The 15,106-nt window shown below is 44.6% G+C and overlaps 1 protein-coding gene across 2 annotated transcripts; it reads right to left on the bottom strand.

Moving 5' to 3' along the window:
* Window positions 1-2,062: 2,062 nt before the first annotated feature.
* On the bottom strand, window positions 2,063-13,186 carry G6pc (glucose-6-phosphatase, catalytic subunit). 2 transcript variants are annotated; one of them, XM_013036108.1, is made up of 5 exons: window positions 13,015-13,186; window positions 10,102-10,211; window positions 6,751-6,853; window positions 4,238-4,353; window positions 2,063-2,898 (listed from the first exon to the last, which is right to left on the bottom strand). In XM_013036108.1, the coding sequence occupies exons 1-5, from the start codon at window positions 13,056-13,058 to the stop codon at window positions 2,387-2,389; spliced, it is 885 nt and encodes a 294-aa protein (XP_012891562.1). In that variant the 5' UTR covers window positions 13,059-13,186; the 3' UTR covers window positions 2,063-2,386. The 2 variants fall into 2 exon arrangements, with proteins under 2 accessions (XP_012891562.1, XP_012891554.1); XM_013036100.1 differs by having other exon boundaries at window positions 12,845-13,185.
* Between the last annotated feature and the right edge of the window lie 1,920 nt (window positions 13,187-15,106).

Here is a 15,106-nt window from a genome sequence, read left to right as displayed (position 1 = left end):
GGAGATAGGAGTCTCACGGTCTTTCCTGCCCTGGCTGGCTTTGAACCTTGATCCTCAGATCTCAGTCTTCTGAGTAGCTAGGATTACAGGCGTGAGCCACCGACGCCCAGCTCTTTCTTTCATTTCTTTTCTTTCTTTCTTCTTTCTTTCTTTCTTTCTTCCTTTCTTTCTTTCTTCTCTTTTCAGCTGGCTTATAATAATAATGTTCTTTCTCTTTGAGTGCCTCAATCTTTTAACTAATTGGCTTCCATGGAGCAGTGAGCAAATGGAGCCTGTGTGTGGTAACATTCTATGCCAATATTAAGCCCATGTTGAAAATGCTCAACTCAGGCCCCATGCATACCTTAGAAGTCTCTGTACCCCTGTTGGAAGTCCTGGACAACTTCAAACAGTTTTCCTTCTCTATAAGAAATGTAGCCAGGCCACTGGTGACTCACACCTATAATCCTAACTACTCAGGAGGCTGAGATTTTTGAGGACCATGGTTTGAAACCAGCTGGGGGCAGGAAAGTCTGTGAGATTCTTATCTCCAATTGACCACCAGAAAGCTAGAAGTGGAGGCTGGTTCAAACAGTAGAACACCAGCCTTCAGTGAACAAGCTAAGAGAGAATCTGAAGCCTCTAGGTCAAGCCCCAGTGCTTGCGCAGTAAATGAATGGAATGCATGAATGATGAATGAAGGCACAGAGGAGCCAAATAATTTGTTTAGGAAAACAGAGAGAGATCTCTAAACTTAGAACTTGTTGCATCTAAAATGATAAACAAGACTTCATTCTTAAATAAAATGTTTTAATAAAATACTGTATATATTATATATTTTTCAAAGTTGTTAGCTGCAGGATGGTTGGTGCAAATGATAATAATATGGTAGTATATATATCATGAGTAGCAAAAACAAGGCTCAAATAAATAGGCGTTAGCATTTTCCCCCCAAGACATACTCTGCAAATCAGCTGAGACTGGAGAACAGGCGTGGAGGAGTGGGGCTTTCCTCTGAGAATGTGCTCTTGCTTGGTTGGAATTGAGAAAGGAGTCATATTTACCCTCCAGAAATCAAAGGTAACATTGGAGTGACCTTCTAGAGAGAGGAATCCTGGCCCTCTCCTTACCATTTTGCCCCAAATTTCAGAGTGGAACTGAAACATACAAAAGCACCACCAGAGAGTTGCCCTTTAGGCATCTGAGGATCCAAAGAATGACTGAGGAGCCAGTGGAAAATTCTAGGAGAAAGCAGAACTGGGTGGGTGCAGAGGAAGATGTAATATAATACAGTAGGAGTCAATGATGCCTGAATATTCTGACCTAGTACAAGTTCTCCATCACTGCAACAACTCAGAAACCCAAGTACCCTGACCATTTGAGTTGAGTAGAAAAATACCAAAAGCAGAATCACCCCACTAATTGCCTACAGATTATACTTTAAATTGGCCCACCATTATTGAGAGTATACATAAAAGGATTCAAATATAATTGAAAAACTCAATACTGGTAGCTCACTTCTGTACACTCAGCAACTCAGGAGGCAAAGATGAGGATTGGAAATTCAAAGCCTGCCTGGGCAGAAAAATCAGTGAGCTTTTTATGCCCAATTAACCAGCAGAAAACTGGAAGTGGAGATATGGCTCAAATGGCAGAGCAGTAGCCTCTAGCAAAAAAGCCAAGCCAGAGCTCCAGGCCCTGAGTTCAAGCCTCAGTATGTACACAAAAACAAGGTGGGGGGCTGGGAATGTAACTTAGTGGTCTAATGCCTGCCTAACATGCATGAAGCCCTGGGTTCAATTCCTCAGTACCACATAAACAGAAAAAGCTGGAAGTGGCACTGTGGCTCAAGTGGTAGAGTGCTAGGCTTGTGCAAAAGAAGCTCAGGAACAGCACCCAGACCCTGAGTTCAAGCCCCAGGACAGGCAAAAAAAAAAAAAAGCCTCAAAAGAAACATAATTGAACTTATGTGAGTGATCACTTGGCACATATTTTGCATGATATATGAAAAATACTAAAAACTCCTCCTTGATCCACCTTCTCCCCCTTTACCAAATGCATTCCACCTTTCTCCTTCCCCTGGCAAGGCTGAGCACAGGCAGGAAATTCTCAGTTGGGCTTGTGAGCTGCTTTCTCTCTCTGGAAGTTTTGCTTTTGTATATCTGACTGGAGAATAGGTTAAGTAGGTCTTCAGGGAAAAATCCAGAATGACCCAACTTCTAAGAGTCCAGTGTCCTCATTAGCTTTTAAACAAAACAGTAAACCATCGTCCAATAGCATTAGGATCTGAAAGTCACCTGAGCTGACTTTCACACGTCTGGCCTCAGAATGGGCTGCAGGCGACCTCTGGTCCCCTCTAAATTTCTGGCAGTCACTGACTTTTAAACACTTGAGACTCCGTAATGCTTTACAAAGACTTCTTGTGTGACTGGCCCAGGAACCGGGAAAGGCAGTAGGGGATGAGACTGGCAGAGGCCAACGGCACTGTGGCACTCTTGCAGAAGGACAAGGCATAGAAGATCAGCTCGATTTTGGAGGGGGGTTTCAAAGAGTCGAAGAGGTGCAGGAGCACAAGGGAGAGCACGATGCAGCTGAGACGGAATGAGAGCGCCTTGCTGGATTTTCCCTTGCAACTCTCCTTGTACATGCTGGAGTTGAGAGCCAGCCCCAGGCCAAAGAGGGTCCCCAGGTTTTTGAGGAGGCTGGCAAAGGGTGTAGTGTCAATATGGACCCATTCTGGCTGTTGACACCATCTCTTGGCTTTCTCCACAGTCCACAAGAGGTCCACCCCCAGCCCCTTTAGCAGCAGGTAAAATCCAATGGCAAAGCTGAACAAGAAGAGGGTAATGAAAAAATATTTCTTGAGACTGGCCTTGTAGATGCTCTGGATGTGGTTGAAGGTTTCAGCAACAGCAATGCCTAAACAGAAGAAAGAATGACTGTAAGAAAGAGAGGAATCTAGGTTCATGCCTATATTCAGCTACTCAGGAGCCTGAGATCTGAGAATCAACATTCAAAGTCAGCCTGAGCAGGAAAATCTGTGGGACTCTGATTTCCAATTAACCACCAAAAAGCTGGAACTGAAGCTGTGGCTCAGAACACAACTGTGGTAGAGCACCATCCTTGAGTGAAAAGCTTAAGAGACAGCACTCAGGCCCCGAGTTCAAGCATTAGTACCAGCACAAAAACAAATACAAAGAAAAGGAGGATTCTGGGCATTCAGTAGAGGTGGATTTGGAGCAATGGGTGACATGCCATCCATCCTGTATTGTGGAATAAAATCACAGATACTATTTGCAACTTCAACATGTCCTCAGCAGAGCCTCTTAGATGGAAGAGTCATATTATAGCTGGGTGCTGGTAGCTTAGTTTTTTTTGTTTTTTTTTTGTCAGTTGTGGGACTTGAACTCTGGACTTGGGCGCTATCCCTGCGCTCTTCAGCTCAAGGCAAGTGCTCTACTGCTTGAGCCACAGCGCCACTTCCAGTTTTCTGGTGGTTTATTGGAGATAAGTGTCTCACAGACTTTCCTGCCCTTTCTGGCTTTGAACTGTGATCCTCAGATCTCAGCCTCCTGAGTAGCTAGGATTACAGGCGTGAGCCACCGGCGCCCAGCTCTGTAGCTTAGTTCTATAGGTTGATGGAACCTGTCATCTTGGCTACTCAGGAGGCTGAGATCTGAGGACTGATGTTCTAAACAAGCCCAAGCAGAAAAACCTGTGAGACTATTATCTCTAGTTGACTAGCAAAAAGCTGGAAGTGAGGTATGCTTCAAGTGGTAGAGCACCAGCCTTCAGCAAAAAATCTCAGCAAGAGCACAAGGTCCTGAGTTCAGGCCCCAGTCATATCACAACTCCTACCATATTTAAGCTTCCTGTTGGGGTCAGTGCTCCTATTTCTACATGAAACCCCTCAGAGGGGAAGGAAGGATGGAAGGAAGGAAGGAAGGGAGGGGAGGGAGGGAAGGAGGGAAGGAAGAAGGGAGAGGGAGGGAGGGGCTCACACCTCAGAAAACCAGAAATTGTGCTGTGGCTTAAGTGGTAGAGCACTTGCCTTGAGCTGAAGAGCTGTTACAATATTTCAGGAACACACTTAATATATAGATCTGCTAATAGAGATTAATCATTTCAAATCACCTGCCCTTGACTTGCATCTACTGAAGTTCTAATAGCATTGTGGGTATGTAGGACATGCCTGGGGTTATATTCTGATTGGGGATAAATAGTAAGTTGGGTGAGAGGGAGTCAGAGCAGTTCATACCTGACAGAACGCCAGCCACAACCTGGTGAGGAAAGTGAGCCGCAAGGTAGATCCGTGACAGACAGACATTCAACTGCACAGCCCAGTATCCCAACCACAGGATGATATTCAAGCACCTGCAACAACAACAAATGTATTAATCAACCATAATAGAACACAGATGTAGATACATCAGGGAAGAAAATAGCCCTGAAAGCTGGCAAACCTAGGTGATTTGAAGGAGATGTGTGTTTGTGTGTGTGTGTGTGCACACACATGCACACACGTATGTGCACCCTTTTTTCCTCCTCCTCCTCCTTTTTTTTTGTCAGTCATGGGGCTTGAACTCAGGGACTAGCTGTTGTCCCTGAACTTTTCTGCTCAAGGCTAATGCTTTGCTACTTTTTTTTTTAAGGTCCAGTCGTGGAGCCTGAACTATGGCCTGGGTGCTGTCCCTCAGCTCTTCAGCTCAAGGCTAGCACTCTACCACTTGAGCCACAGTGCCACTTCCAGCTTTTTCTGCTTATGTGGTGCTGAGGAATCGAACCCAGGGCTTCATGCATACAAGGCAAGCACTCTACCACTGAGCCACCTTTCCAGCCCTGCTTTGCTACTTTTTACCACAACACCACTTCCAGTTTTCTGGTGGTTAATTGGAGATAAGAGGCTCACAGACATTCCTCCCAGGGTGATCCTCAGATCTCAGCCTCCTGAGTAGCTATGATTACAGGCATCAGCCACCAGTGCACAGCTGCTGCATCTTCTCCTTCTCCATCTCCCTTCTTTTCTCCTCCTCTTCCTCCTTCTCCTCTTTCTCTTCCTCCTTCCACTTTTTTTGTGCTGAAACAGACTTGAACTCAGGGCCTGGCACTTTCTTTTGGCTTCTTCACTCAAGGCTGGTCTTTACCACTTGACCCAGATCTCCATTTCTATTTTTTGGTAGGGTAATTGGAGATAAAAGTCCCATGGATTTTTTTTGGGGGGAGGGGTGCCTTGGGCTGGCTTCTGTAATTCTCAAATCTCAGCCTCCTGAGTATCTAGGATTATAGGGATGAGCCACTAGTGACTGGCTCACAGATTTCTTCTTCAATGACTGCAGTAGCATTTTTAAAAATCATAATCATCAGCAATTCTTGGGCAGTTTTAAGGTTTTTTTTTCTGGTTTTCTCTGTTGAATTTTATATGGCTATAATCCTCAGTGCCAAGAGGAATCAGGCCATCATCTTACTGGCTTCAACAAAGGGGTGAAAACAGTGGAAGTTCTGGATAGTCGACACAACAGTACAATTTCTTTCCCTTGGTAGAAATGGCCTATGGAAGGCAGCTGTGGGGAAAGCCAGTGAGGTGGCAGATGGAGCATCAGGAAGCAAGGGGGCTGCACACTGCAGTACTGCAACTCAGTGACTGCGCTGACTTTTTCCTCTTAAATTTCCTCAGTGTTTAGTAGCAGCAGCAGCAGCAGCAGCAGCAGCAGCAGCAGCAGCAGCAGCAGCAGTAGTAGTAGTAGTAGTAGTAGTAGTAGTAGTAGTACCAGTCCTGGGGAGTGAACTGAGAGCCTGGGCACTCTTCCTGAGCTTTTCTTTTTTTTTCCTCAAGACTAGTACTCTATCACTTGAGCCATAGCTCACTTCAGGCTTTTTTTTGAGTAGCTTATTGGATATAAGAGTCTCACAGTCTTTTCTTCCTGGGCTGGCTTTGAACTACAATCCTCAAATCTCAGCCTTCTGAGTAGCTAGGATTACAGGTATGAGCCAGGCAGTGCCAGACAGTTTTTATTTTCAACTTGAACTTACTTGTCCCTACTAATTTTTTATACTAATTGTATAATAGTATATTTGTGTATATATATAATTTTGTACTATAGATATGCATTTTAATTTTATTAACATTTATTAATTATACATATTCTCTCTTCTTCCCACTTTATTTGTGTGTGTGTATGTGTGTGTGTGTTGACGCTGGGGCTTGAACTCAGGGCCTTAAGATCTTTCTTGGCAATTTTTTCAAGGCTTATGCTCTATTCCTGGTCATAGTCAACATTTTACTGGTAAGGAGATGAAATCTCCCTGACTTTTCTGCCTAAGCTGTCTCCAAACCACAATCCTCTGGTCTCAGCCTCCTGAGTAACTAGGATTACAGATGAGGCATTGGTACCCAGCTCTAGAACTGACGTTACTATATCTATGAAGAATGGCAATGAGACTTTGGTGAAGATTGCATCGAGTCTTTCGATTGCTGCTGGTAGTATAGCCATTTTCATACTATTACTTATGTTGATCCACGAATGTGGGCTATCATCACCTAATGTTTAGAGCCCCTTCATGCTGTTAGGCCTATTTTCCTTGTATGAAACAAAGGTTTCATATTCTCTGACTCTATGTTTAACCTCAGCAGAAGTGGCACCATTTTATCAGTGCCAACCTTAGGTGTGAGAACAAAGCTAGGGAATGTGGGGAAAAAACAAGCAGCACATCAGCTACAGAGACAGACAGCTCATACCCTCCAGCACCCACATCCCAACAGTGAGTTCTTACTGAAATCGGTATGTCGGCTTCTTTCCCCGAAAGATGGCGAGGGTAGATGTGACCATCACGTAGTACACACCTGCTGCACCCATAGCATGGCCAGAAGGACTCCCTATAGAGTGGGAAAGAGATGCAGGGGCTAAAGATGAAAGGTCTCCATATGAGGGACTAGCAACAGGTACTATCTACACAGTGATCAGGCATCTGTCTAGCCATCCTTCTATCCATTTATCTATCCATTTAGCCTACAAGTACCAGATGAACTCTTATGCCAAGCTTTGCATAGGCTGTAAGTGCAATGGTAGGCAAAGCCAAAGAAGGTCCTTGTTTTTGTAACAGCATACAATCTGATGATCACCCAGAGAATCAGCATAGTATATGTGCAGTTGCTCACTGATATGCCCACCATTGCTTCTCTTCTCTTCCCTTCCCTAGGCTCACTCTGCTTTGGCTGTGCTGGCATCATTACTCTCCTTTAAACCTATACAACATGCTTTCACCTCAGGGCCATTACACTGCTATCCTCTCAGAATTTCCCTGCCCAACAACTTTGCCTCCTCCAGCTAGACTTTTCAAGGAGCTTAGTCTGGCTAGTTTATCTATCTATCTATTTATCTATCTATCTATCTATATTTTTTTGTCTGTCATGCGGCTCGAACTCTGGGCCTGGGAGCTGTCCTTGAGCCGAAGAGCTAGTGCTCTACCACTTTGAGCCACAGTGCCACTTCTGGTTTTCTGGTGGTTAATTGGAGGTAAGAGTCTCACAGACTTTCCTGCCCAGACTGAACCACCGTCTCAAATCTCAGCCTCCTGAGCAGCTAGGATAACAAGCATGAGCCACCAGCGCCCTAGGCTGGCTCTAGGTTTTTTTTGAGGTTTTGTTTGTTTGTTTGTTTTGTCGGTTATGGGGCTTGAACTCTGTGTTTGGGTGCTGTCCCTGAGCTCTTCAGCTCAAGGCAAGCGCTCTACCACTTGAGCCACACTACCTATTTGGGGGCTGGTACTGGGTGTTAAACTCAGGGCCTGGAACTCTTACTTAGCTTTTTTGCACAAACTTGGCACTTTACCACTCAAGCCACACTTTGACTTCTAGCTTTTTTTTTTTTTTTGACAGTCTTGGGGGCTTGAATTTTTGGGCCTGGGTGCTGTCTCTGAGCTCTTCAGCTCAAGGTTAGCGCTCTATCACTTGAGCCACAGCACTACTTCCATTTTTCTGGTGGTTTATTGGAGATAATTCCTGCTGGGGCTGGCTTTGAACTGCGATCCTCAGATCTCATTCTCCTGAGTAGCTAAGATTATAGGTATGAGCCACTGGTGCCTGGCTGACTTCTAGCTTTTTGATGTTTTGTTGGAGATAAGAGTCATTTTGGGGCTGGGGATATGGCTTAGTGGTAGAGGGCTTGTCTAGTATGCATGAAGCCCTGAATTCAATTCCTCAGTAGCATATAAACAGAAAAGGCCAGAAGTGGAACTGTGACCTCAAGTAGAAGACTGCTAGCTTTGAGCAAAAAAAGCTCAGGGACAGTGTCCAGGCCCTTTAGTTCAAGCCCCAGGACTGGTTAAAAAAAAAAAAGAAGAGTCATTTGGCTGTGTCTGCCCAAACTGGCTTTAAATTTCAATCCTTAGATCTCAGCCTCCTGAGTAATTAGGATTACAGGTAAGAGCTACCAGCACCTGGCTTCTGACCAGCCTATTTAACATAGCAGCTGGTTCTTGCTCTTGATTCTTCTATTCTGAAGGCCAGAGGGCTCTGGGATATTCCACTAGAACCCTTCCCCCCCCACCCCCCCAGGGCTGAAAGACCTATTTTCCAGCTGTTAAGAGTATAGTTGTGGATGACCCTCAGTTGATAGCATTTCTGGACATTTCTCTGGACTGGAGATCAAGATTACCATCTTTCTAGGAGAATCTGCACCCAAAAACTGGTGACCCATTCAAATAAACTCCAAAGAGCCCAGTTTCAGAGCTCCGTATATGACTGGGTGGCTGAATCATGACTGCAATTTGCCATCTACCCTATTGAGGTATCCCTTCCCTTCCATGAATATGGCTCTTATTCTTGCTCATATCCACTGGAGTCAGCTTTCTAAGGAAAAGCCTTCTTCTCTCTTCCTTTTCTCCTTCTTCAATATAAGGGATCATATCCTAATATCCTACTTATTTTACTTACTTAATATGATTTCTGTATCCTACAGCCCTACGTTCAATTTCAGCTCCACAGGACCAGAAATATTTGTTTTGGTGGCTGATAAAAGTACCCCTAGCACTGGAGGGAACTTAGTAGATAAATAATAGTTTAATAAATACTAGCTGGAGTGAGGTAGTGCATACCTATTATCCCAGCACTCCAGAGAGCCTAAGGCAGGAGAATTGGGGATTCAATGCCAGTCTGAATTACATATTGAGACTCTCTCCAAAAAAATCCCTTGACAAAGGAGGAGGCTACAATGCTTGATAAGAAATGTACTCATTATCTTGCCCATGTACTTGTAACCCCTCTGTACAGTATTTTTACAATAAAAAAATAATAAATTTAAAAAATTAAAAAAAATCCCTTGAATAAATCTGGGTGCACACATGGCTAATTCCTGTAATCCTAACTACTCAGGAGGCTGAGATCTAAGGATTCAGTTTGAAGCCAACCCTGGCCAGAAAAGTCCTTGAGACTCTTATAATCAATTAACCACTAAATATCCAGAAGTAGAGTTATAGCTCCCATAGTAGAGTGCTAGCCTTGAGCACAAAAGCTCAGGGACAGTGCCCAGGCCCTGAGTTCAAGCCCCAGGACTGGCACCAAAAAAAAAAATCCCCAAATAGCCCTGAATTACGTCAATGGCATGCTTCCTAGCAGAGAGCCAGGGAAAGTGCTGAGGAAGGGAGGCTGCTGCTAAGAATTATGGGGAAGGACTGGATTGGATATTTCTACTACCAATGAACAATGTAATCTAGCATTTGTCTCAGTACCTCCTATCTGGCAGCGTGTGGGGTTAAGTGGTCATCCCAGGGGGTGTATTCACTGGGCCAAGCTGTTGAGGAGAGCCAGAGCCCAGACTTCTATTCCTTTCTCCTCTCCAGATAAAGGGCCATGACCCAGTTACTCTCATGAGCTCTTCCCTGCCTCTGTTGGACTAGTAACTTAGGCCTTTGACACATCAAAGTGGCCTAACATGCTATCCAGAAAGGTTTTGCTGATGTGAATTAAAATGGAGTTGTATCCAATGCATGCAAGACTGTGACAGCAGTATGACGTCATAGCTATCTGCATGTCCCCTTAAGTCAACTTCATCCACAATAGACGGTAGTGTCTAGACTGAGGGAGGTCCACCCAGCTTCTGTCACAACAAGGGCTGGGACACTCACCTGGCCCCGTCTCACAGGTGACAGGGAACTGCTTTATCAATGGCACAGAGCTGTTGTGGTAGTAGTCAGTGTCCAGGACCCACCAATATGGGCGCTGTCCAAAGAGAATCCTGTGGAAAAGCACAGCAGTGACTGGAGTTATGCCATGGATGCTTGGACACAAGACAAGGTCTTACTATTGTATCCCAGACTGGCCTTAAACTGACGATCCTCCTTCTTAAGTGCTGGCATTCCAGGTGTGGAGCACCACACTTAGAAGAAACTTAGACTCTTGGACCATACTTAGAAGAAACTAAGACTTTTTGAAAGAAAGGAGCTGGAAAGAGAACAGGGTGGCTAAGGAGAAGCCTGGAGGGAGAGGTTTTATGACGCACATCTCAAAGGACTATTTGAACATATTTTCTATTCAAACATAGTCAGAAATAGGGTACAGTGGCATACACCAGTAGTCCTAGCTACTTGGGGAAGTTGAGGCAACAGGATAACCTGAGCCTAGAATTTTGAGCCCAGCCTGGACAACATAGCAAGGCTCTGCCTGTTAATAATAAACCCAAGATCCAAAACATTCTTATGAATAGTAGCTATGAGACTTCTTCTTTTTCTAATCCCAAGAAAAATATGTGGAGGGAGGAGTCATATGAAACTGTAACTTGCAACTTGGAACTTGTGTCTACTATGGGTTCCCTCATTGTCTTCAGCCCTCAGAGACTTGTGTCTCCTCTAACATCAGAATATGAGTCCCAGAGGCCCATGACAACCACCTCTGGAGACACAGTCTCTGTTCCCATCAGAGCCTCGGCAACTTGTTTTGTGTCCTTTCCACTTTGAAACAAAATGTCTGACAAACCAGTTCCCCTTTAAAAGTATTAGACATAGTTTTTGCTATAGAGACAGGTGTCAAAGTTCATCAGAATGCCTTCTTGTCCCTGTTGAGCAGTAATTTCTCACTGAAATTGGGGACGGCCTCTAACTCTGACTTCTACTAGCTCGAAAAGATCCATACACCCCTTCTTATAGTTGTGTTTTTGTTTGTTTTGTTGGTTGTAGGGCTTGAACTTGGATCCTGGGCACTATTCCTGAGCTTTTGTATTCAATGCTAAGGCTCTACCACTTTGAGCCTTAAGGCTAGCGCTCTACCACTTGAACCATAGCACCACTTCTGGCTTTTTCTACTATGTGGTACTAAGGAATCGAACCCAGGGCCTCATGCATGCAAGGCAAGCACTCTACCACTGAGCCACCTTCCCACCCCCTACTTCTGGTTTTCTTATGGTTAATGGGCTGGCTTTGAACCACAATCCTCAAATCTCGGCCTCCTGAGTAGCTAGGATTACAGGCGCAAGCCATCAGCACCCAGCTCCATCTCTTGATTTTTGATAGCGTTGCTTCTGAACAAGCTTACCTGAGCTTCCAGGCTGGCTGGCTCTGCCATTTATTAACCAAATTAATCTCATTAGTCAATGCAGAGCTTTTTTGTTGTTGTTGGTGGTGGTGGTCATGGGACTTGAACTCTGGGACTGGGCGCTGTCCCTCAGCTCTTCAGCTCAAGGCTAGTGCTTTACCACTTGAGCCACAGCACCACTTCCAGTTTTCTGGTGGTTTATTGGAGATAAGAGTCTCATGGCCTTTTCTGCCCAGGCTGGCTTTGAACTGCGATCTTCAGATCTCAGCCTCCTGATAGCTAGGATTATAGGCATGAGCCACCAGCGCCTGGCTTTAACTCAGAGCTTTGCCCTCCTCTTCTGTGACTTAGTAGTAACTACCCCACAGAAAAGCACATGGCTGCTCAGGGTGTGGCTCAAGTTGTAGAGAGCTTGTGTAGCAGCAAAAGGCCCTGAGTACCCCATCTTACCCCCCAAAAAAGCACGTGGCCTGGGGCTGGGGATATAGCTCAGCAGTAGAACATTTTTTCTAGCATACACAAATCTCCAACATTGGATATACTCCCCTCCCCCCATACATGCAAAATCACATAGCTCAGCAAATATTAAATGTTTAATGAATTGTGTATATGTGTGTGTGTGTGTGCGCGCGCGCGTACATGTGCCAGTACTAGGGTGTAAATTTGGGTCCTACACACTGTCTCTTAGGTTTTTTGCTCCAGACTGGCATTCTACCACTTGAGCCACACCTCCACTTCTGGTTTCTTGCTGGTTAGTTGGAGATAAGAGTCTCATGGACTTTTCTGCCTGGATTCTCAGCTCTCAACCTCCTGAGTAGCTAGAATTATAGGAATGAGCCACCAACAGCTGGCTGAAACTAAGATTCTTTGCTTCAAGTCTGTACTCAGACTTTTCACTAAATCCAACTTTCCTTCTACCACTTCAGTTCCTATGAAATGAGCTTTCCTGTGTTTCTAACTTTCACTGACAGGATTTTAGCAGTCTTCTTTCTCTAGGTAGAGAATCCCAAATTAAGGGAGAAATGACCTGTGGCTTTCTGAGTAAAATAGCAAGTGTACCCACTAAGGGACCGACCTTTCCAGAGAGAATACTAGCTTTGATTCTTTTTTCTTTTTTGTCAGTTGTGGGGCTTGAGTTCTGGGCCTGGGCGCTGTCCTTCAGCTCTTCAGCTCAAGGTTAGCACTCTACCACTTGAGCCACAGAGCCACTTCTAGCTTTTTCTGCTTATGTGGTGCTGAGGAATTGAACCCAGGGCCTCATGCATGCAAGGCAAGCTCTCTACCACTGAGCCACCTTCCCAGCCCCCTAGCTTCATTTCTTGACTTTTAAGTGGTACTTACCACTTAAAGACAAGATTGAGCCAGTCTCCAATCACAGCTACCCAGAGGAGTTTGATGCCCACGGCTTCTTGAAGATGGAACCAGATGGGGAAGAGGACATAGAAGGCATTCCTGAGGTCAGCAATCACAGACACCAAGATGAACCAGTCCTGGGAATCTTGGTAATTCACCTGGAGATAGTGCGTTGACTGGATCCCAAAATCATGGAGAGCATTCATTCCTTCCTCCATCCTTATTCCCTGACTACCTCAGTAAGCTTCCAACAGAATCAGTGCAGATATTTCAGGCTTGGTGATGATTGCTCTGTGATCAGTCTGTGCCTTGCCTCTGTTTTATATGCCTTGTATCCAGTCTGCAGGTCAGCCCAGCCCTGATCTTTGGACTCAAAAAATACTTTTGTCTAAAATCTATTGATCAAAGGTACATCATCAGTAAGTTGATTTACGTAAAATAGCAAAATGGGCATACAAAAACAGCCTGATCGGCAGGGCCAATTATTAACTTGGGCATGCTGCGTGACGGTGCATGGGGCTGCCCTCCTGGTCCCTGAAACCAGGCCAGACACAGGGCAGAGTCTAATTCCACTACAATTCTTGCAAAGGTGTCTGATTTCTTTTCTTTTCTTTGTGTGTGTGTGTGTGTGAGAGAGAGAGAGAGAGAGAGAGAGAGTTTACAAGTCCTTGGGCTTGAACTTGGGGCCTGGATGCTGTCCCTCAGCTCTTCAGGTCAAGGCAAGCACTCTACCACTTGAGCCACAGCGCCACTTCTGGCTTTTTCTGCTTATGTGGTGCTGAGGAATCAAACCCAGGGCCTCATGCATGCAAGGCAAGCACTCTACCACTGAGCCACTTTCCCGGCCCGGGTGTCTGATTTTCTAAGTCTACAGTGGCACTTATTTGGGGATAAAGAAAAGCCTCTGTGTTCTAATTGCAGTTGTTAGTTGAAAATATACAGCAGTAAGTTCTGTTTTACTGGGAACTGTTGCTTCTTGGTTCTTCTGTAACTAATTAGGGTTTGGGGTTGGCTTCTGGTTTGGGAGATCAATTCAGATTGGCTCCATATCTGTCAGGGCCAGGACATAATCATTTCTAAAAGAGGTGATTAATTTATTTAATGACTTTAAAGTTGAGACCTTTGGGGTTTTATTTTTACTTCATAATATTATTCTTTTAATGTTTTAATTAATTAATTAATCAATTAACTTTGTGCCAGTCCTGGGGCTTGACTCGGCCTAGACACTGTCCCTGAGTATTTTCACTCAATGCTAGCACTCTACCACTACAGCCATACTCTATTTTGACCTTGTGGGTAGTTAACTTAAGATAAAAGTCTTAAGGACTTCCCTTCCCAGAATGGCTTTGAGTTGTGATCTTGGCCTTCTCAGTAGCTAGGATTACAGGCATGAGTGACCAGTAGCAGGCTTATTTATTTATTTCTGCATGCTAGTACTGGGGCTTAAACTCAGAGTCAGGGTACTGTACCTTAGCTTTTTTTTTTTTTTTTTCTAAATTTTTGGGTCCGGTCGTGGGGCCTAAACTCTGGGCCTGGGCGCTGTCCCTCAGCTCTTCAGCTCAAGGCTAGCACTCTACCACTTGAGCCACAGCGCCACTTCCGGCTTTTTTTTTTTTTTGCTTATGTGGTGCTGAGGAATTGAACCCAGGGCCGCATGCATGCAAGACAAGCGCTCTACCACTGAACCACCTTCCCAGCTGTACCTTAGCTTTTTCAGTTCAAGGTTGATACTCTACCACTTGAGCCACATGTCTACTTCCTCTACTTTGGGATTTTGCTGGCTTATGGGAGATAAGAGTCTTGCAGACTTTCCTGCCAAGACTGGCTTTGAACCGTGATCCTCGGCTCTCAACCTTCTGAGTAGCTAGGATTATTAGTGTGAACCACCAGTGTCTGACTTAGTCATGATTTTAAATAATAGACTGTAACAACAAAATGCTAAACATGTGGTTCTGAGTAAGAATACTCAAAATTAGTAACTAGAGACTGGAAACAAATTTTTTTAGTAATTTTAATTTAGTAATTTAATTTAGTAATTTTTGAGAAAGGGTTTCAATATCTTGAGTTTTTCCTTCATTCATGTTTTTATAATCAGCAGAAGAGCGCAAGGAAATGAATTAGGTGACAAACTAATGCATCTGTAAAGGAGGAGCCAGTGACAATAAAATGTTTTTTTTTTTTGGGGGGGGGGGTCAGGTTGTGAGGCCTGAACTCTGGGCCTGGGCACTGTCCCTCAGCGATTCAGCTAAA

The sequence above is a fragment of the Dipodomys ordii genome, unplaced genomic scaffold, assembly GCF_000151885.1.
Source record: "Dipodomys ordii isolate 6190 unplaced genomic scaffold, Dord_2.0 Scaffold7, whole genome shotgun sequence".
NCBI lineage: Eukaryota > Metazoa > Chordata > Mammalia > Rodentia > Heteromyidae > Dipodomys > Dipodomys ordii.
This window is presented reverse-complemented; position numbering and strand designations above follow the sequence as displayed.

Excerpts from the sequence above, each read along its gene's own strand:
- G6pc (XM_013036100.1), bottom strand. The coding sequence starts at position 13,074 with ATGGAGGAAGGAATGAATGCTCTCCATGATTTTGGGATCCAGTCAACG. Across the intron at positions 6,854-10,101 it reads CACCTGTGAGACGGGGCCAG|GGAGTCCTTCTGGCCATGCT; the intron begins GTGAGTGTCCCA and ends CCCACTCTATAG. Across the intron at positions 4,354-6,750 it reads AAGCCGACATACCGATTTCA|GTGCTTGAATATCATCCTGT; the intron begins GTAAGAACTCAC and ends TTGTTGTTGCAG.